Genomic DNA, 21,363 nt, shown 5'->3' with positions numbered 1-21,363 from the left:
GTCATTCTACTGCATTTATATTCCCTGTAGTTTCATTTTCCTTCTCTGTATTTCCACTTAATTTACAACAGCTCTCTTCCCAAAGTGAAACTTTGACGTGAAAAAAGGATGACTTTTGGAGTTGAAGCAGGCTGGCAGATTCAGCTACTCCTCTGCCTATTGTTCAGCACCAAGAGAGGTGGACAGCAACCTAAGAGAGGAAGTTAGGTTCTGAATTCTCTCCCAAAGGGCTAAACATGGGTATCCTGGAGAGGTTGGTCTCAGCAGGGAACAATCACTGTCCCTTTCAGTTCCTGCTGCCTTCCCCTTCTAGAAGGCTCCTGACTTGAGGAGAATGATGAATCCATGGGCTGCTGTGTGATAGAAGGACCAAACTGACACAAACTAGGCCAACAAAGTCTCTTTCTTGGTAATAAGTTGAATAAAGAACCTGAAGGGAAGGAAGCTTCTATCATGCTGGGTTCTTGACTTAAAACATTTTGTAGAGTAAGGAGCAGACAGTCATTTGGGGACTTTATATCTCCTACTTGGAAGAGTAGAGATTCAAATGACACCTGTTAGAATCTGTAGAACAGCAGATATACACAGAGAAGCAGAGCTGGGAGAATCACACTGGCTCTGAGAGTTGAAGCAAAAACCCTCAGGTCCTGTTTGCATTTCTAATTCTTACATGTACACTTGGACATCTGTGAGATTTCCTGTTCTAATTTCCCAACAAGCCTCTTTTTACTTATTGTAGCTTTGAAAGCTTTATAGAAAGACCTCTGTTTCTTGAAAACCAAAACAGACTGGATTAGAACGATATAGTAGAGGTGAGTTACACCATTTTTTAAAGAATCCATTGACTCATAGTTAAATGTTTCTCCAGGTCAGTGGGTCTCAAACATTAATGTGTCTTAAAATGATTTAGGCAGTTTGTTTAAATATGAAGACTTGGAACTCTCAATCCTGACTTCAAAATCGGAGTCTCTTAGGGTTTTAACATGCATTCCAGGTAATTCTGAGCTAGAATTATATTGTCCAAACCTTCAGAAACCTAACTACCTTCTAACTATTCTAAGTTTTATCTCTGAATCAATTGAGGCCACTGAAAGACTGCAATGATCACACTTTTGCAATTCAACATTATACCCTTCAGTTATATATTTAAAAGACTCTGACTTTATTGCATTTCCTTAGATATTTTGCCTCAGCTGGTGACCTTGGTTAAAGTGTGGAATTCTAGTAGGAAAATACTTTTAGGAATTAGAAATCCAATAGCCCTTGCTTCCCTTAAGATACTCATATAAACTCACTGAAATATTAATAGCTAAAACCCCAGATTTACTAGACAAAAAATGAGTGACTGAATGAGTGAGCAAGTGAATGAATGAATAAAGACTTGGGATGTGTTTCCATTTTAATCCCATTTGCCAGGAAACCGATGACATCTGATTTTCAAATTGCCACATCTTCCACTGCCAGCATCATCGTGTGTTATAAAAGAAATTTAATTGCAAAGGCAGAGCATAATTCCTTTTAGTAGTCTGCTAGGTTTGCTGAAGCAAGTAAGTTCTAACTGGCATCCATTTATTTATCACAGATATACTGAATTCTATTCTGTTAAGTTTATTACCAGGCACTTTAGGAATAGAAACTGAAAAGGGTTGAGCCTTCACGGACTTCATGTTTCTTCAGAGGGACACGAAACACATTTACCAATAGTGAGAATGCAAGCCATTCAGACAGTGTTATGAGACTCAGGAGTGAGAAGTGATTATTTCCAGCAGGATGATCAGGTCAAGTTCCACAGAGCAAGCAGGGCTGTACATCTAGTAGGATGGGCAATGAATAGAGATGAGGAGAAAAATAATCTAGACACAGGAAATCCTGATTTTCCTTACTAGCTTTTCTCATAGGTCCCTGCATTTCTGCAGAGCTCCTACCGTCTTTTGTAACTGCCATTCATCTAGGCAACTATGTGTTCAATGCTTCTATATTCCTCCACTACTCAGCACTACCCACAAGACAGGGCTGTGTGTGCTTCACACACCACTCTAAGTACACATGCACACAGTACCCAGCACAGTGCCTGGAACATAGTGATTGCTCAGCAATAATTTACTGCTGAATGAATGGTGAAGAGCCTAGGATTCTACATGGTTTGCCATTTGTTCCTTTTGAAATCTTCGGACTCATATCTAAGTCTCTGTTTCCTCCTGTGTAAGATGAGGCTGTAATAGTCCTTTCCATATAGAATTGAAGTAACTATTAAAAGGACTGTACATGTCAATAAATTATAGGTGTTTTTACTTTTATAGGAAGAGGCAGTGGTATGAAGCAAAGCAATGTAGGAGTTATAGGTTTTAGGGATGAGTATGAATTTATCTGGCTTTTTTTCTTTTTTCTGTAACTTTACAGGTTCACCAGGCAAAGCAATGTAGCAAGTTTGATTTAAACTAGGTATCTCCCAAAGCAATCTATAGATTCAATCCAATCCCTATCAAGCTACCCATGGTATTTTTCACAGAGCTAGAACAAATAATTTCACAATTTGCATGGAAATAAAAAAAACCTCGAATAGCCATAGCAATCTTGAGAAAGAAGAATGGAACTGGAGGAATCAACCTTCCTGACTTCAGGCTATACTACAAAGCTACAGTCATCAGGACAGCATGGTACTGGCACAAAGACAAAAATATAGATCAATGGAACAAAATATAAAGCCCAGAGACAAATCCACACACCTATGGACACCTTATCTTTGACAAAGGAGGTAAAAATATACCATGGAGAAAAGACAATCTCTTTAACAAGTGGTGCTGGGAAAACTGGTCAAACACTTGTAAAAGAATGAAACTAGAACACTTTCTAACACCATACACAAAAATAAACTCAAAATGGATTAAAGATCTAAACGTAAGACCAGAAACTATAAAACTACTAGAGGAAAACATAGGCAAAACGCTCTCTGACATAAATCACAGCAGGATCCTCCATGACCCACCTCCCAGAGTAATGGAAATAAAAGCAAAAATAAACAAATGGGACCCCAGAATAATGGAAATAAAAGCAAAAATAAACAAATGGGACCTAATTAATCTTAAAAGCTTTTGCACAATGAAGGAAACTATAAGCAAGGTGAAAAGACAGCCTTCAAAATGGGAGGAAATAATAGCAAACAAAGCAATTGACAAAGAATTCATCTCAAAAATATACAAGCAACTCCTGCAGCTCAATTCCAGAAAAATAAACAACCCAATCAAAAAATGGGCCAAGAACTAAACAGACATTTCTCCAAAGAAGACATACGGATGGCTAACAAACACATGAAAAGATGCTCAACATCACTCATTATCAGAGAAATGTAAATCAAAACCACAGTGAGGTACCATCTCATGCCAGTCAGAATGGCTGCTATCCAAAAGTCCACAAGCAATAAGTGCTGGAGAGGGTGTGGAGAAAAGGGAACCCTCTTACACTATTGGTGGGAATGCAAACTAGTACAGCCACTATGGAGAACAGTGTGGAGATTCCTTAAAAAACTGGAAATAGAACTGCCATATAACCCAGCGATCCCACTGCTGGTCATACACACTGAAGAAATCAGAATTGAAAGAGACACATGTACCCCAATGTTCATCACAGCACTGTTTATAATAGCCAGGACATGGAAGCAACCTAGATGTCCATCAGCAGACGAATAGATAAGAAAGCTGTGGTACATATACATAATGGAATATTACTCAGCCATTAAAAAGAATACATTTGAATCAGTTCTAATGAGGTGGATGAAACTGGAGCCTATTATACAGAGTGAAGTAAGCCAGAAAGAAAAACACCAATACAATATATGAAGTGAAGTCACTCAGTTGTGTCCGACTCTTTGCAACCCCATGGACTGTAGCCCACCAGGCTTTTCCATCCATGGAATTTTCCAGGCATAAGTACTGGAGTGGGTTGCAATTTCCTTCTCCAGGGGATCTTCCCGACCCAGGCATTGAACCCGGGTCTCCTGTATTATAGGCAGATGCTTTACCATCTGAGCCACCAGGGAATCTCCCCCAATACAGTATACTAATGCATATATATGAAATTTAGAAAGATGGTAATGATAACCCTGTATGAAAGACAGCAAAAGAGACACAGGTGTATAGAACAGTCTTTTGGACTCTGTGGGAGAAGGTGAGGGTGGGTTGATCTGAGAATAGCATTGAAACATGTATATTATCATATGTGAAACAGATCGCCAGTCCAGGTTCAATGCATGAGACAGGGTGCTCAGGGCTGGTGCACTGGGATGACCCAGAGGGATGGGATGGGGAGGAAGGTGGGAGCGGGGTTCAAGATGGGGAACACATATAAACCCACGGTGGATTCATGTCAATGTATAGCAAAAACCACTACAATATTGTAAAGTAATTAGCCTCCAATTAAAATAAATAATTTTTTAAAAAATAAAATAAAAAGTTTAAAAATAATAAACTAGGTATCTCGACTCAGTCTTTCTTCCCATTGAACCAGGCAATAAGGAGTGCTTCCCTTGAAGATCCCATTGCTTCTTTTATGAAATAGGACTAACACAACAGCTGCTCCTTTATCATGAAACTGTCCTGATGGTCAATGAGAGAGCACAAGTAAAAGTTCTATGGAGCAGATCTGTGCTGTACAGAGCCTGTGCCATAGGTTTGAGGATATCCAGCTTTTTCTTGAATTGCTAGTAAACAAGCAAGATAAGCTGTGCCCATGTGAAAACAGGGCTTGTTGTGGGATGAAAACAGGCAGTCCCTTGAGTCAGAGAAATCTCACTTCCAACCCTGGCTCTGCTTCTGACATGCTGGGTAACCTCCGACCAGTTACCTTATCTTTTTAAGCTAGGCATTCCTCACCTGTTAATCACATACAATTAAATCTACCTCCTGGAGTGAAGGGCTTCCCAGGTGGCTCAGTGGTTAAAAAAACAAACAAACAAACAAAAAAAATCCGCCTGCCAATACATGAGACGTGGGTTCAATCCCTGGGTCAGGAAGATCCCCTGGAGAAGGAAATGGCTGCTGCTGCTGCTGCTGCTAAGTCACTTCAGTCGTGTCCAACTCTGTGCGACCCCATAGACGGCAGCCCACCAGGCTCCCCCGTTCCTGGGATTCTCCAGGCAAGAACACTGGAGTGGGTTGCCATTTCCTTCTCCAATGCATGAAAGTGAAAAGTGAAAGTGAAGTCGCTCAGTCGTGTCTGGCTCTAGCGACCTCATGGACTGCAGCCCACCAGGCTCCTCTATCCATGGGATTTTCTAGGCAAAAGTACTGGAGTGGGGTGCCACTGCCTTCTCCGAAGGAAATGGCAACCCACTCTAACTCTAGTATTCTTGTCCGGGAAATCCCATGAACAGAGGAGCCTGGTGGGCTACAGTCCAGGGAGCTGCAAAAGAGTTGGACAGGAATTAGCAACTGGAGGAGGCCACTGGAGGAGGCAAAGATAAATCCCAGTAGAGATACTGTGAACTCCAAGTTCCTGTAAATATACATCTATCTCTGGTCCAGAAAGAAGAGGGAGTAGGGATAGGAGGAAGAGTGCGGACCGAGAAGGCTTCCCTGTCCGCTCTCACATGGACTAAAATGTCCTCTGAGTGGGGGATGCAGATAAAGCCAATTACAAGCCTGGCCCTCCAAGCAGCATTTCTCCTTACAACCCAAAGGTGTTATTCCACAACTGGATGATCATAGCGCTCTAGTGAACTGTACTAAAAAAATTTTTCTTTTTGCCAAACTTGATTTTTTTGTCAAATTAAATCTACCACATACAGACTTTTAATAGGGACAGACAGAAGGTACCAATTTTTAAGGAAACACACACACACAGGTGAGGAAAAAAAAATAATTTAATGTATATCTTTTTTTCTATGTATGAATTGAAGTAAAGTGTTTGTGTCTTTTATGAATTTTATCAGCAGAACTCCTCGGTTTGGCAGGAGGATGATTGAGAACTGTAATTTCTACAAGCCTGAGTGTTTGTCATTTCTCCTGCTAAATTTTCAAGAATATTTATTGAGTACCGGGCTATGTAGGGATCTATGGGCTTTAAATTATACAGTAAAGGGGGCACAGCCTCCCCCAATGGAGCCTATAAAAACAAAGGCACCCATACTCTGGGTATTGGGTTGTGGATTGGTATGTATATGTGAGATACACATCTTATTTTATGAAAAACACTTGGAAATAGAAAACATCCAAAATTTATAGGGGTTGTAACTTAGATTTGGACTAAGTCACTTTCTTAAAGTAAGTCATTAGATCATTATATTACCTTCAACCTTATTTTGGGTGTTGGTGTACCAGGCCCCATATCTTTGATTATGCAAACACCATTACTTGGGTGTAAATAAGCATTCTATCTTCTGTTTTCCAGGAGGACAAAAGCTGGTGCACTGGGATAACCCAGAGGGATGGGATAGGGAGGGAGGTGGTAGGGGGTTTCGGGATGGGGGACACATGTACACCTGTGGCTGATTCATGTCAATATATGGCAAAATCCACCACAATATTGTAAAGTAATTAGCCTCCAATTAAAATAAATTAATTTTTTTTAAAGTATGTATGAGCCTTTGGGGAGAAGGAGGGGACCATATCTGCATGAAAAGAGTGAATAAAGACAGAGGCTGATGCTAGTATGCCTTTGAATGGACAGAATGTGGCTTCTGATGGATCTGACATTCTGAATGACCAATACCTTTTCCCCTAATTGGCCTGGACCAACTGAATAACCTTTTAGTGTTTTGGCTTCATTTAATTGGGAGCAACATCTTTGGGAATTAGAACTGGTAATGGGAAAGATATGGAGTTTATTCTCTCATTCATTCAACAACATTTACTGAATGCCCATGATGTGCCCTCTGGATGTTATAACCTGTCCAAGAAAAACGCAGACAGGAAATAAGTGCCATAATACTAGCACATGGATGACTAGACAGTGCAGGGTAACAACATAATGAAAGACAAGTTACCAGATTTTAAGGAACTTACATCATCATTACCATTGAAATTTCTGCCATGTGTCCTATTCTCATTTAATCCTTATGACCAGGCTATGAATTGGGTGTCAATATTATCTCATTTTAGAAATGAGAAAGCTGAAACACAACAAAACTGAAAATGAGTCTAAAGTAACTTGTACAGTAGAAATGGGCATTGAGTCAAGGGAGTCTAACTTGAGATTCCATGCTCTTAACCACTATATAGTATACCACCTGGACATTGGAGAAAAAAAAAAACAACAACAAACTGTCATTGATAATGGAAACTCAAGACATAACTCCAGGAGGTCTGATCCAAGAGCAAAGGACCCCACCAAATGAAACGTCCTAGCAAATCCCAGCAGCAGTTTGCCTTCAGTCTTCCAGTTACCATGACACTGCTCACCAGCTTGCCCCTTAGGGAGGAAGGTTAAAGGAGTTCCCTCAGCTTTAAATTATTAAAATTTCTATAAATTTACAAATAATCATTAACTCTATAGTTTCTAGGAATCTATGAGAAAAGCTATTTTGAATATGCCACATTTTATCTACCAAACTGTCAAATAACATTACCACTTACATATTTTTACCTTCCATGGAAGTGATATAAACATCTCGGAATCATTACAAAAATATCCACTGGCAATGAAATATTGGTAACAGTAATACAAGCAAAACAAGGGTAGCCATGAGCTGGCGATCATTTTTACTTGGTGATGGCCACATAAGACTACATTCTATTAATCCGTAATATTTTCTATTGAAAGTGAAGTCACTCAGTCATGTCTGACTCTTTGTGACCCCATGGACTGTAGCCCACCAGGCTCCTCTGTCCATGGAATTCTCTAGGCAAGAATACTGGAGTGGGTTTCCATTTCCTTCTCCAGGGGAATCTTCCCCACCCAGGAATCGAACCCGGGTCTCCCACATTGCAGGCAGATGCATTAACCTCTGAGCCACCAGGAAAGTCTGGTGGCTCAGATGGTAAAGAATCTGCTTGCAATGAGGGAGACCCAGGTTCAATCCCTGGGTCGGGAAGATCCCCTGGAGAAGGGAAAGGCTACCCACTTCAGTATTCTTGCCTAGAGAATTCCATGGACAGAGGAGCCTGGTGGTCTGCAGTCCATGGGATCGCAAAGAGTTGGACATGACTGAACGATTTCATTCATTTTCTATTAGCATTATATTAATTTTATTACCTGTCTGATATTTGTATTATTAAATGTTGAAACTTTAAAGTGAAACTCTTTAAAGGTAACTGGAGAGAAATTTTGGAAAATCAGTCCTGATTTGTGACTTTAAAGTAAAAACATTAAGTATGATAGTTATGAGATCATTGGCCAAGATAATTAATTTCTAAAGGCTAACCAGGTAATTATCAATGATAGGCTAAAATGTATTTGAAGATACCCTGAAAGGATAAAGTACTAAATGAGTGTGTCTCATCCCTGCCCCATTACAGGTGTCACTAACAGTAGGTTTTAAAATTGAATATGTCCCTTTAACATGAAGAGATTCTAACGTGGGATGAGGTGAGTCTCAGATGGTTGTTCATTGAAAAACAAAACTTCACAGGTCTGAGAAATGAAAACAATGTGGTAGTCCCTCAGTCTTGTGCAACTCTTTGCAACCCCATGGACTGTAGCCCACTAGGCTCCTCTGTCCATGGAATTCTCCAAGCAAGAATACTGGAGTGAGTAGCCATTCCCTTCTCCAGGGGATCTTCCCAACCCAGGGGTCAAACTCAAATCTCCTGCACTGCAGGCAAATTCTTTACAGTCTGAGCCACCAGGGCAGGCCTGAGTCTGAGAACCTCTACAATAAATTGCAGCTATTATTAAGCAAATAATATTGAATATTTATTCAGGCATTTGCTTTATTTTTGCTCCTTATTGCAAAATTCAGACTTAAATTGAAGAAAGTAGGGAAAATCAATAGGCCATTTGAGTTAAATCAAATCCCTTACGATTATAGAGTAGAAGTGACAAATATATTCAAGGGATTAGATCTGATAGATAGAGTGCCTGAAGAACTATGGACAGAGATTCCTGACATTTTACAGGAGGTGGTGATCAAAACCATTCCCAAGAAGAAGAAATGCAAAAAGGCAAAATGGTTGTCAAAGGAGGCCTTACAAATAGCTGAGAGAAGAAGAGAAGTGAAAAGCAAAGGAGAAAAGGAAAGATATACCCATCTGAATGAATACAGAGTTTCAAAGGATAGCAAGGATATAAGAAAGCCTTCCTAAGTGATCAATGCAAAGAAATATAAGAAAACAATAGAATGGGAAAGACTAGAGATCTCTTCAAGAAAATTAGAGATACTGAGGGAACATTTCATTCACAGATGGGCCCAATAAAGGACATAAATGGCATGGACCTAACAGAAGCATAAGATATTAAGAAGAGGCAGCAAGGATACACAGAAGAACTATGCAAAAAAGATCTTAATGACCCAGATAGCCACGATGGTGTGATCACTCACCTAGAGCCAGACATCCTGGAATGTGAAGTCAAGCAGGCCTTAGAAAGCATCACTAAAAACAAAGCTAGTGGAGGTGATGGAATTCCAGCTGAGATATTTCAAATCTTAAAAGATGATGCTGTGAAAGTGCTGCATTCAATATGCCAGCAAATTTGGAAAACTCAGCAGTGGCCATAGGACTAGAAAAGAGCAGTTTTCATTCCAATCCCAAAGAAAGGCAATGCCTAAGAATGCTCTAACTACTGCACAATTGCACTTATCTCACATGCTAGCAAAGTAATGCTCAAAATTCTCCAAGCTAGGGTTCAGCAGTAGGTGAACCAAGACCTTCCAGATATTCAAGCTGGATTTAGAAAGGGCAAAGGATCCGGAGATCAAATTGCTAACATCCATTGGATCATAGAAAAAGCAAGAGAATTCCATAAAAAAATTTACTTCTGCTTCATTGACTACACTAAAGCCTTTGACTTTGTGGATCACAACAAGCTGTGGAAAATTCTCGAAGAGATGGAAATACCAGATAAACTTACATGCCTCCTGAGAAATCTGTATGCAGATCAAGAAGCAACAGTTACAATCAGACGTGGAACAATGGACTGGTTCCAAATTGGGAAAGGAGTAAGTCAAGGCTGTATATTGTCACCTTGCTTATTTAACTACATGCAGAGTACATCATAGGAAATGCCAGACCTGATGAAGCACAAACTGAAATCAAGATTGCTGGGAGAAATATCAATAACCTTAGATATGCAGATGACAGCACCCTTATGACAAAAAGCGAAGAGGAACTAAAGAGCCTCTTGATGAAAGTGAAAGAGGAGAGTGAAAAAGCTGGCTTAAAACTCAACATTCAAAAAACTACGATCATGGCATCCAGTCCCATCACTTCATGGCAAATAGATGGGGAAATAATGGAAACAGTGACAGACTTTATTTTCTTGGGCTCCAAAATCACTGTGAATGGTGACTGCAGATGGTGACTGTAGCCAGGAAATTAAAAGACACTTGCTCCTTAGAAGAAAAGCTATGACAAACCTAGACAGCATATTAAAAAGCAGATACATTACTTTACCCACAAAGTTTCATCTAGTCAAAACTATGTTTTCTTTTTTCAGTAGCCATGTATGGATGTGAGAGTTGCACCATAAAGAAAGTTGAGCATGGAAAAATCGATGCTTTTGAACTGTGGTGTTGGAGAAGACTCTTGAGAGTCCCTTGGATTGCAAGATCAAACCAGTCAATTCTAAAAGAAATCAATTCTGAATATACATTGGAAGGACTGATGCTGAAGCTGAAACTGCAATACTCTGGCCTCCTGATGTGAAGAACTGACTCATTGGAAAAGACCCTGATGCTGGGGAAGACTGAAAGCAGGAGGAGGATGACAGAGGATGAGATTTCAGATGGCATCACCGTCTTGAAGGACATGAGTTTGAGCAAGTTCGGGGAATTGGTAATGGACTGGGAAGGTTTGGGTTCTGCCGTCCATGGGGTCACAAAGAGTCGGACATGACTGAGCAACTGAACTGACTGACTTGCTTTACAGACAGAAGGAAGAATAGAGAAATTAACAAGAACATCACCAAATGGTTCTTGATTATTTGGCTAATGTTTTTACTGGGACTTAAAATTTGGAGAGTCCACAATAGGACCACAGCTTGATAGCTATTTGATTTGCTTAGAAGAATGTGGGACTACCATTAATCCTTTAAGGAGATACTCAGATGAACAGGAGTAAAAAGACAGGAAGCATGAGTAGCTACAAATGAGATTATTCATGGCTTGAGAATACTTTTAAGTTGTAAGAATCTGGATCATAAACCCAGCCAGGACCAAATAAAACCTGATACAACTTATCCATTGCTAAAACCCAAATCACTCCAGGGACAGTCTGCCATTAGGAAGCCACCTTGGCTTTTTGAGAGGTTTAGAATGGATTTGGTTTTGGAGTCATGTAATCATGCAATTTCCTTGGTCATAAAAAAAACCTATTAAATCGTAATGTCTTGCAGTAGGATTCATGCATCGGGACGTTTTAGAGATCTCTAAATGACCCCATTGTGTAGGCAAATTTGGGGGTTGGAATGTAAACTCCTCACACTCATCCATCTTTGCATCCTCCATCCTCACTAGTAGTTGCCACCCCCATCCCATTCTCATCTTTCAACTTAGGCTAAATCACTTCTTTCCACCCCTCAACCCACCCTACCCGTGTCCCCATCTTTTAGTCTGTCCCTAGTCTACACTTTTCACTTTATAACTTTGGTCAGGTCATTGCCTTGGTCAAAAATGTCTAACTTACCCTACCCTTACCTCTGGAGTTTTGTATTCAACATACAGGTATCACCTGGGAGCTTATACCAAGGTCTAATTCCAGGTCCTGTCCAGGTCTACTGAATTATAACTTACATAATATTTTAATAAGATCCTCTGGAGACTCGTATAAGCATTTACATTTGATAAGTATTGCTTTAAAACATTATTTCCCAAAGTACATTTTGAAGGACATTCTCAAGGACAGAGAATCTACTGCCCGGATTCAAAGACACACTTTCTTCTCTCTTTACGGAACATCTGTCCATTCAAAAAATGTTTATTCAGTGACAACTATACCCTACACTATGCCAGGTTTAAAGGATCTTGTGGTGAGGATGACAGAAGCGGTCCCTGCATTTGTGGCCTGCAGTCTAGGAAGGCAACGTTAACATGGAAGGATAAGTATAGGAGTGCCATAAGGGGGAGATGCAAGATGCTGTAGGATGATCTAGTTAACGTCGATGGGGAGATGGATGGGGAGGGTCTAATGAAGTTAGGAAGGTGAACATAACATTCCTCAAAAAAGGCTGCTACAGCAGTTCTGTGCTGATACAGAGTTTGGAGGACCAAGGAGAGGTAGCTGAACACAGCTCCAGCATCCCACAAGGCAGATGCAGAGGCTTGGAACGACGATAGGAATGCTTGCCCCGTGCCTGCTCCATTCAAGGCAGTGTGGGCTCTAAGTATTCTCCTTTTCAGTAGGTGCGGTTATGAACCCTATTCTACAGATAAGGAAACTGGGGCACAGAGAGATTAAGGAAGGTATCCACTGTCACAGAGCAAAACTTGGAACTCAGCTCTGGCCATGTGCCTCCAGCACCTCTGTTCTTAGCCATCATACTCCAGCATGCTTGAGCTGGGAAGAATATGGTGCATTCAGGAAGCTGAAAAACAGGCTGTGTGCCTAGAGGTCAAGCATTTGTTCACAAATCTACGATCCTTTCTTATCTTAAGGGTGAAACTATAATACATCACCATTCAGCTGTGACTTCTTATAGCACAAATTTTTAGAAACATCCCATACTTACTGAATCAGAATTTCTAGCCATGGAGCTGAAAACCTGCATTTTCATAATGCTTCAAGGTGATTCAGAGTCAATGCAATTTGAAAACCATAGAATTAGCAATACCAATTCCTCCAATAACCTCCCTATCATAGTCTCCCCTAATTAACCCACAGTTATTTAATAATATATTGGTCCCAAAGTATGAACTAAACATCAGGGTAAATAGGATTGAAGCTGAAAGAAATCTGAAAATTGAATCTATGCTTCTCCAGGTCCCCTGACTGTCTGGCTGTGAAAAGAATTATCTAGACTTGAAAAATTGGAGGCTAAAAAGAGACCACAGAGGCTTAGAACTATTTTCATTATAATGCCACCCATTTAAATAACTAATTGAATCTCTGGAAGTTGGAGTAAAATCTGAAATTGCTGGAAGAGCAATTATTTCACATGGCTTATGACTCCTCCATCCTTTCACAGTGCTAGGAGAAGACGCCCATGCAGCAGAGAGAATTTTCTCAAAAGTACTAATAGAATGCATGCAATAGCAGTAGCTAAAGTAATCTCTGGCCACTGGGGCACACAGACTCAACAAAACTAATATGCCTTCTTAAGTGTCCAGGGACCTTGACAGCTCTACCACCAATATCTGGCTGCCAGTAGGGTATTATTTTTAATTTAACCTTTTCCTTTCTTAAAGCCATTTAACAGAGGAATTATGCTAATCTCTTATGAGACAGAAACTAAAAGAAACAGCTGCATTTCAATAAACCTCCATCTTCATATATTATCTTCCTGCATTTTTCCAAGACTTATATTTAAAAGCTTGAATATTATTCAGGTACATTAGTATTAAAACTTCAAAATCCATCCTCCTCGATGTTGCCTTTCAAATGGTTTAGAATAAAGATCACAGTTTTTCTGTCCCATTCTGTTTGGAAATAACATTCCCCTGGCTATTCCATATACCCTGTTCATTCAGCTCAATTACTTTGAATTTTTATTTAGGAAAACAAGTTTTGGAGAGTTCCTAAAAGAGATTGCTGTCTCCACCCCTCAAAAGATCAGATAAATATCCCACTGTATTTTCCAAGCTCTTCTGTATTCCATATGTTTAGTTCTGATTCTACCCATAAGCAACATTTACTGCATGCTACTCTGTTAACACTGTGACAGAAGATCATTAAAAAGATGAAATGGTACAGTCAGAAGAACTTTATGTGGCTACCTCACCAGTGCAATGTAAGACACTGATGATGATAACCTTCAAGAGCTGTCACTGCCCCCTTGCCAATCACTGAGAGGCGGTTTGAAGTGGCAGACAGATGTGTGTCGGTGTTTGCTGCAACATCATGTCACTGCCGTGAAGATGTGTAAGTCAAAGAATGACCGGGGGATCCTAGATGCCCAAGGCTGGACTTCCGAGGAAACATATTAATAAGCTCAGTATTTGTGGCAGGTTCTCTCCTGCAGAATGACCTGCTTTCCTTTCCCTTCTTCCAGGAGGCTAATGCAGAGACACAGGAAGAGCCAGGCCCTGAATGAGAGGATGTTATTGCCAACACAAGGCCAAGGAGATGTGGATGAGACCCACTTTGCTTTGAGCACTAGTGTTAATATGCTTCCATCCTTCCTTCCCCTGGGTGTGCCTTTTCTTACTCTGGCAATAGTGAGATCCATAGGACCCAAGATAAGAGTATGAGACTATGGAAAAGGGACCAAGTTATTAATTCCAGGTCTTAGGTCAAAACAGGGCCTTAGAACTAGCAGTTCTTGTATCTCAACAGGAACTAGCTCATCAGGGAACTGAAACAGGTATGGGGGAGAAGACCCATTCTAAGAAAGGCAGTCATTTTACAAAAGTGCTCCTCTGTGTTTGTCAGGACTTAGCTATTAAATATCCTGGATCATAGCATCCCAAATATACCTAAGTGTATAAAGCATCACCATTAAGAGTAAAGAAATAACAAATCATATACTTCTGACTTCTGCACCTGTTCAATACTTTTTAATGTATTGGCCCCTCTTCTTCCACAGGCTTATATTTATCAGTGATATGTGCACAGTTCTGAAGGCCCTGCATTCTAATGAAGATGCCTGGAGTCAGGCTTAAGCACACAGGATCCACAAATAAATTGTGATGGTATTCATGCCACATTTAAATGGCTGTTCAAAATACCACAACAGTGTTAACAAAAGACAAGAACTCCTACAGCACACAGCTGTAAAATCATGGCATAGAACAACAAAATATATTTTCCCTGCCAAATCATAATGGTTCTAGAAAGCTAAGACTTCATTTACAAATTTTACAAACTTCATTGCCTGGGTTATATGCAAAAGGAAAAGAAGGGAGCCCTTGCTCCCCCATCTCTCACTGACTCAGTAGTGGAGGAGGCAATCAAGTGGTCAGGAAGCAGAGAGCACTAAGGAAACAGCAACCTACCTGGTTGGCACAGCCTTGGGCAGGGAGTCCACTCACTGAAAGCAGTCACGAGACAGTCTTTTTTGCACGGGAGCAGACAAGCGCGTACAGTTTCTGGCCGAGTAGATTCTGGACATCTGCCAATGTGAAAGACTCGATCAATATCTCCTGGAGAAAGTAAGTAGTTTGACACAGAACCATAGGATTCATAACTAAAAACACTGAGACCCTGTTGTTCCTTTTACAGACATGAGGAGAAAGATCCAGGAGAAGCTACTCGCCCAAGGACTCAGAGCAGGAGGCAGAGCATACAACAAACTTTATTTCTCTTGACCTAGAGACTAAAGCATCAGAAAGGGAGGGGGGTAAGGATATACACTTGGTAGTTGGTAGCCATAATGCTATATTTACAATGGAGGTAGGTAAGAAAGTAATAAGGACTTTCCAGGTGGCGCTAGTGGTAAAGAACTCGCCTGTCAATGCAGGAGACAAGAGATGCGGGTTCGATCCCTTGGTCGGAAAAGTTCCCTGGAGGAGGGCATGGCACCCCACTCCAGAATTCTTGCCTGGAGAATTCCACGGACAAAGGTTCACGGGATAGCAAAGAGATGGGCATGACTGAAGCGATTTAGCAAAAGAAAGAAATAAAGTGGTTGCCAGGGGCAGGACAGGAGGCAGGAAGGGGATGGATGAGAGCAGGGTTGAGTGCAAGGCCATTCATTGTTGTATATTATATGTCTCCTTGTATTTTGTTATAATTTATGAACCATGTGAATGCTTATCCAGTCAAAATAAAGACAGAGAAAGGAAGAAATGAAATACAAAAATCATTAAAAAGGGGTTGTATTTGGGATGTGGGATGCTAAGTGGAGGAAGGTGTGGCCAATTTTCACCATCAGGCCCTTTGTATTATTTTATTATACTTGTATAATAATATATAGAAGCATATAATACTTGAAAACACATTAAAATGGGAATGTATATACTCACAGAAAAGGAACTGTTCAATAAATTAATTATTGGTGGCCTTATTATTAATCATCCTTAATATACACACATAAAAACTGTCTATCAAATAGGTCAATTCAATGAACATAACAATAGAAAAAACAGTGTCTTTACAGCACAAAGTATTATTTAAGCAAGCTATTCTGGTAAGGAAAACTGATGTCATGCTTTAGTAGAACTAGCAAAAAGCACTAAACTCATCCCCAAGTTCTTTAGTCATCCCTTGAAAGCTACTAAAATTAAACTGAACTGCTATTTACTCCATCTCCCCTCCAGTCTCTCCTGGTATCTGTCTGGAAACGAAAGTGCAACTTGAAACATGTCAATTTCCTGTGTTCCCAGTGGGGCAGCAGGGTTTGAGGGTACAGGGAACCCAGTCAGGACATGCTCAGACATCACAAACAGCTCAGAAATGCCTGTGGTGCTGGCTTGGCTTCAGGCTTTCTGGAGAGGGTGGTTTATTCCCCAGGGACTTTGTTCATTTCAATTAGAAGCAGGTTTTAATCTCTTTTTCAACTTTTAAATATACCTTTATTGAGGTATATTGTTATGTTGTTGTGTGTGTGTGTGTGTGTGTGCTCACTCATGTCCAATTCTTTGCAACCCCATGGACTATAGCCTGCTAGGCTCCTCTGTCCATGGGATTTCCCAGGCAGGAATACTGGAGTGGGCTGCCACTTCCTTCTCCAGGGGATTTTCCCAACCCAGGGACTGAACTGGCATCTCCTGCGCTGGCAGGCAGATTCTCTACCTCTGTGTATACCTGATACGGAAAGGACTGCACCCATTTAATGTGATGAGTTTGAATATATGCGAACCCCTGTGTTCCCATGTCCACAAGCAAGGTGATGGACCCATCCCACACCTCCCAAAGTGGCCTTGTGTCCCTTGGTTTTGGTTTTTATTTTTATGTAAGGGAGGTGTTAATCTCTTTTGGGGAACTGATATGGCCTACTTCTAAATTTCTGATTTATTAGCATCACTCACAATAAATACTCAGTGGCCATAATATCAATTCTTCATATCATGGTCCCCTTTCCCAGTGTTCTTCGTCTAAGTCCTTAAGACAGAAACACTATCATCCCCTCAGGGACAAAGCTCAAATTCAGGTTATCTTGCTTTTATAGAGGCCATGAACTAAGGGCTTTCCTGAAGTATGATTTCTGGTCTGATAAGAGCCAAATATTCTCTTGCTAGTGAAACCTTTTGTTCATTTCTTCTGCCAATAAGGTTTATTTAGAAGACATCAATTTCCTTAAAGGTCAATTACCTCTTCTTTTCTATTTACATGATGTTTACCTTTCCCAGGATCACATTTTCAATTTTCATAAATTTTCTCTGAATCATCAAGAATACTCTCCTTGACCATTAGCAACTTATGTGCTAAGTCGCTAGCACATAAGTTCCTAAGTTCCACATAGCTCCTAAGAAATATAATGTTTATTTTATTTATTGTTTACTGACACTAAAAGGTTTTTGATATTTGTTGCACTGCTGGTTTTCTGTGTGTGTGTGTGTGCACATGCACGCACACATAGGCATGCGTTATATAGGTACTAATTTTTAATGACTTCATGGTAGAGTTTCACCTCATATCATTTCTTAAAAAATGCCAGATCTTAATGTTGTGTAAATATTTAGTAATACTAACTGAATGATTGAAAAGCATTCTGTGCCATTGGAGCCTGAAGACAAATCCCTGGGGAAATAAGGCAAATTTATCTAGTCATTTCCAAAACAAATTTGAAACCTTAAAAACTAGGGTAACATATGGATTCACATTTTAGCTAGTAAACACAGTATGGCTTCTTGCCTTTTGTCATAAATTATACTTTTTACTGTTATATAACACTCTGATCCTAGATTGGCAATACTCTTGCTAAAAGGGTGAATGCATTTCATTTCAACACATATATTTTTCCAGAACTTACACTGGAGTATTCCACAATTGCCTCCTGGTTGCCCTGGAGGCTTCCATTCCTGTGCTGAAAGGCATCAAACTTATCTACAGGGGTCTGCCATTTCTCAGTTATGTGCCCATAATCATGAGGTAGACATAGTCATTCAACCCCCGGACTGAGGGGCCATCCCAACCTGCCAACTTTGTAAACATTCAATGTGTTAATGGAGCTCCCCATTACTATGTCTCACCAAATGCCCAGTGTTTTCTCAGAAAGTGCCTTACATGACCTTTGGAACGTTCTGAGTTGTGTGATTTTAATCTTTATTATTTTTTCACACATTGCAACTGGGAAAAAAAGAAAAAGAGAAGTGAAACAAAGCCACATATCCCAATAAGCTCTCAAGCTTTCACTCCTGTTTGAGTTGCACCCTAGCTAGTCCTCATTTTCTGATGTGATCAGTTCTACTACTCATACAATGGTAACATTCTTACCTATACAGTTACAAGGAAACCAGAACCCCAATCCTGGGAAGCAAAGAACTGCAAGGAGTTCTGTGCACCCCAGTACAATGGGTTTAGAGTATCAAACACATCTTGTTAAGCCCATCCAGTCTATGGAGACACATTTCTTTTTTTCTACTCTGAAGGCCACTCTTTCTTTAGGATATTTTCTTTTCCTATTGCCACTACCTTCACCCAAAGGATTTAACAAATGGCAGGGAATTTTTTTTTCTCTGCAACAGCTTTCACATAAAAAAGAGCAAAAGCATACTTTTTGAAAGGGCAAAGCAAAGGATACTTTCTCTTGCTGATAATCTCACTATGTGCTTCACTGGACACTAGGTATTATTTTCTTAGCTCAATTAATCTCATTAACCTCAAGAATTTTAATTAACTTTACTTAAGTCAATGCAGCCTCCTCTTGTTTAGCAGGATCGTTTGGAGACATACAGTAAGAATTAAAACTAGACTGTTAAGTCTCTAGCCTCATTAAAAGTGCAAAAAGTAATTAGCAATGTCCTTATGTGTGGGCATGTATGTATGTGTGTGTTAGGGAAAACATCTGTGCAATTCATTTTTCTCTGTTGCAAAACTGAGTTAACACGATAGGTTATTCAGTGTAATAATATTTTAGTCTTATGAAAATTATCAAACAAATCCATATGTATTTGTTCATTATGTTTTAAACTATAACCTTTTGACTCTGGTTTATCTGGTCACAAAATATCATTCAGTTAATATTTTTATAAGCTGATGAGCTTAGAAACTTTTATAAAAAAAACTATCATTCAATGTAATCATAAGGCTAGATAAGGAAGCAGAGGCCTATTTGAACATATAACCCAACCTTTCATGTCTAAATAGGTTCAATAATGTATTTGGCAGTTGTCAGTCTCAATTCTAATGTTCCTTTGCTAAGAAAAAAATAAACTACATTCATAGCAAGTGTGGATATTTCCTATTTTGGGCCAAAGGTGAAAAGTTTTATGGAAGGGAGATCAGGCTTCAGGAATGCTAATTTTTCTCATCATTCTAAAGAATAATAGTTTGTTGCATTTCGCATAGCATTTATTCCTATATCTAAGCTATGTTTATTTTTATTTGTATATTCAAGCTAATAATTCTGGCATCTTTTTTAAGCAGTTGAAAAATCTACATTATGAAAATGAACATTATCAGGGCTGCAATCCTTCTCAAGATAAAAGTAGTTCTCTTGTTTGCATAATATCTTTGTAAATCTTTCAGGATTTTACCATAACTCCAAGAATTAGATTAACACCTGAACGAAGTGATATGCAAACATTATTGTTCGCGTTTGCCTATATCTCCCATTGACTCTATCAGTCCACATGGTGTTATGGATACCAGGTAAGTTAAAACATACAAGTGATATAATTTGATGTTCTAAAAATATCATAAGCAACCCAGAGTTATATGCTAAAGCAGAATTAACATTTATGAGTTAATAAGAGCAGAAGGTCATTCATGTGATCTGTTTATTACTTTTCATGGCAGTCCCCTTTGCCAAACTTTACCATGGTAGATAAAATATTTCTTATTAAAGCAAAAAATAAACATCAGCTTCTCAAACTTCTGCATCTCATATCCATCCCCTGTCAAATCATTTTACTTTCCTACACACAGGTCTAATTAATTCATGGATTCTAAAAATGTTTTTGGACAATAATGACATGCCAGTCATGGTTCTAAAATCTGCAGTGGCAACAAGGAAGATCATCCAGCCCCAGCTACATCCAACCTTTGGAAGCCACATTTAGGAGGGGAAAGAGAGGAAGTCTTTTTGATTGTGCTTCAAGTCAAATTTATCTTCCTTTCCATTTTCATAGCCATCTGCTCATTTGATGCTCCAACACCAGCAGTATCTGGCCAATCTGTCCTGATTTTGCCATTAGCAGTTTGTTTCCCTTAACTGAGCTTCTGTAACTTTCCTTACACACAGCTCAAGTAGTTTCCATGACACTGTGGATAAGGCCCAGAGCTTATCATCATGGTGCCCTGAGATGAAGTTAATCAGGTTTAAGTTGTCCATGACAGCAACACAAACTGGACTGAATTAGGCAGAAGAGCAAATGTAGTTGCCTACGTTGCCAGGAAAAGCAGGAGGGCACTTAAGTGAGAAGGGACCAGAACTTGATATTTGTTCTGTTCCAGTTTCTCTCTTTCTAGTTTTACTCTCTCTTCCTGCTTTTTCCACCAGGCGTGACCACGGCATGGCAACTCTCCACTCAAATACTTAGAGCATCATGAACAGAAAGAAGAGAGAGTTCATTTTCTCAACTTAAAACTTTTGGAGGAATTTGTGACACTAGACCAAGGCTTGAACCAACCCATCCTGGTTACCCACCAGTACTGTGGTTGGGGTAGGGTCTTTCAGCATGGCCACTTGCAAATCTCTATGGACAAGCCGGTCACCCAGTCTCTGTATATAACCAGGTCACTTACTTTTTCTTTTCCATGAGCCTTCCTGCATGCACTTGAAGAAGAGTTATGTTTTCTCATTTGGTCTAGAGAAGAACCCCCCACAGCTGAGCTCTCCAGTCAATTACTCTTTTTTCCTCCATCACTTGAAATTATTCCTGAGCCTTTTCTTATCCTAGCCCCCATGTCCAAATTCTTTTTTTTTTTTTTTCAATTTACATTTCTATGTGCAGAACAGAGCAGCCTTGAGATTGTAAACATACTGGAGGACATGAATTAGTCTATTCAAAATGGC

At 39.8% G+C, this 21,363-nt stretch overlaps 1 protein-coding gene across 16 annotated transcripts in view; it reads right to left on the bottom strand.

Annotated features, from left to right (window-relative positions):
* THSD7B (thrombospondin type 1 domain containing 7B) overlaps positions 1-21,363 on the bottom strand; it is a 1,262,144-nt gene that overhangs the window by 488,622 nt on the left and 752,159 nt on the right. For all 16 annotated transcript variants that reach the window (XM_086367910.1, XM_086367918.1, XM_086367926.1 and 13 more), the window contains one exon: positions 15,239-15,354. In XM_086367910.1, the coding sequence (XP_086224036.1) occupies positions 15,239-15,354 (116 nt within the window). The remainder of the gene's footprint in view (positions 1-15,238; positions 15,355-21,363) is intronic.

This window comes from Bos grunniens, chromosome 2 (assembly GCF_055505025.1).
Source record: "Bos grunniens cultivar Pamir isolate PY7600 chromosome 2, Bosgru_T2T1.0, whole genome shotgun sequence".
Taxonomy (NCBI): domain Eukaryota; kingdom Metazoa; phylum Chordata; class Mammalia; order Artiodactyla; family Bovidae; genus Bos; species Bos grunniens.
This window is presented reverse-complemented; position numbering and strand designations above follow the sequence as displayed.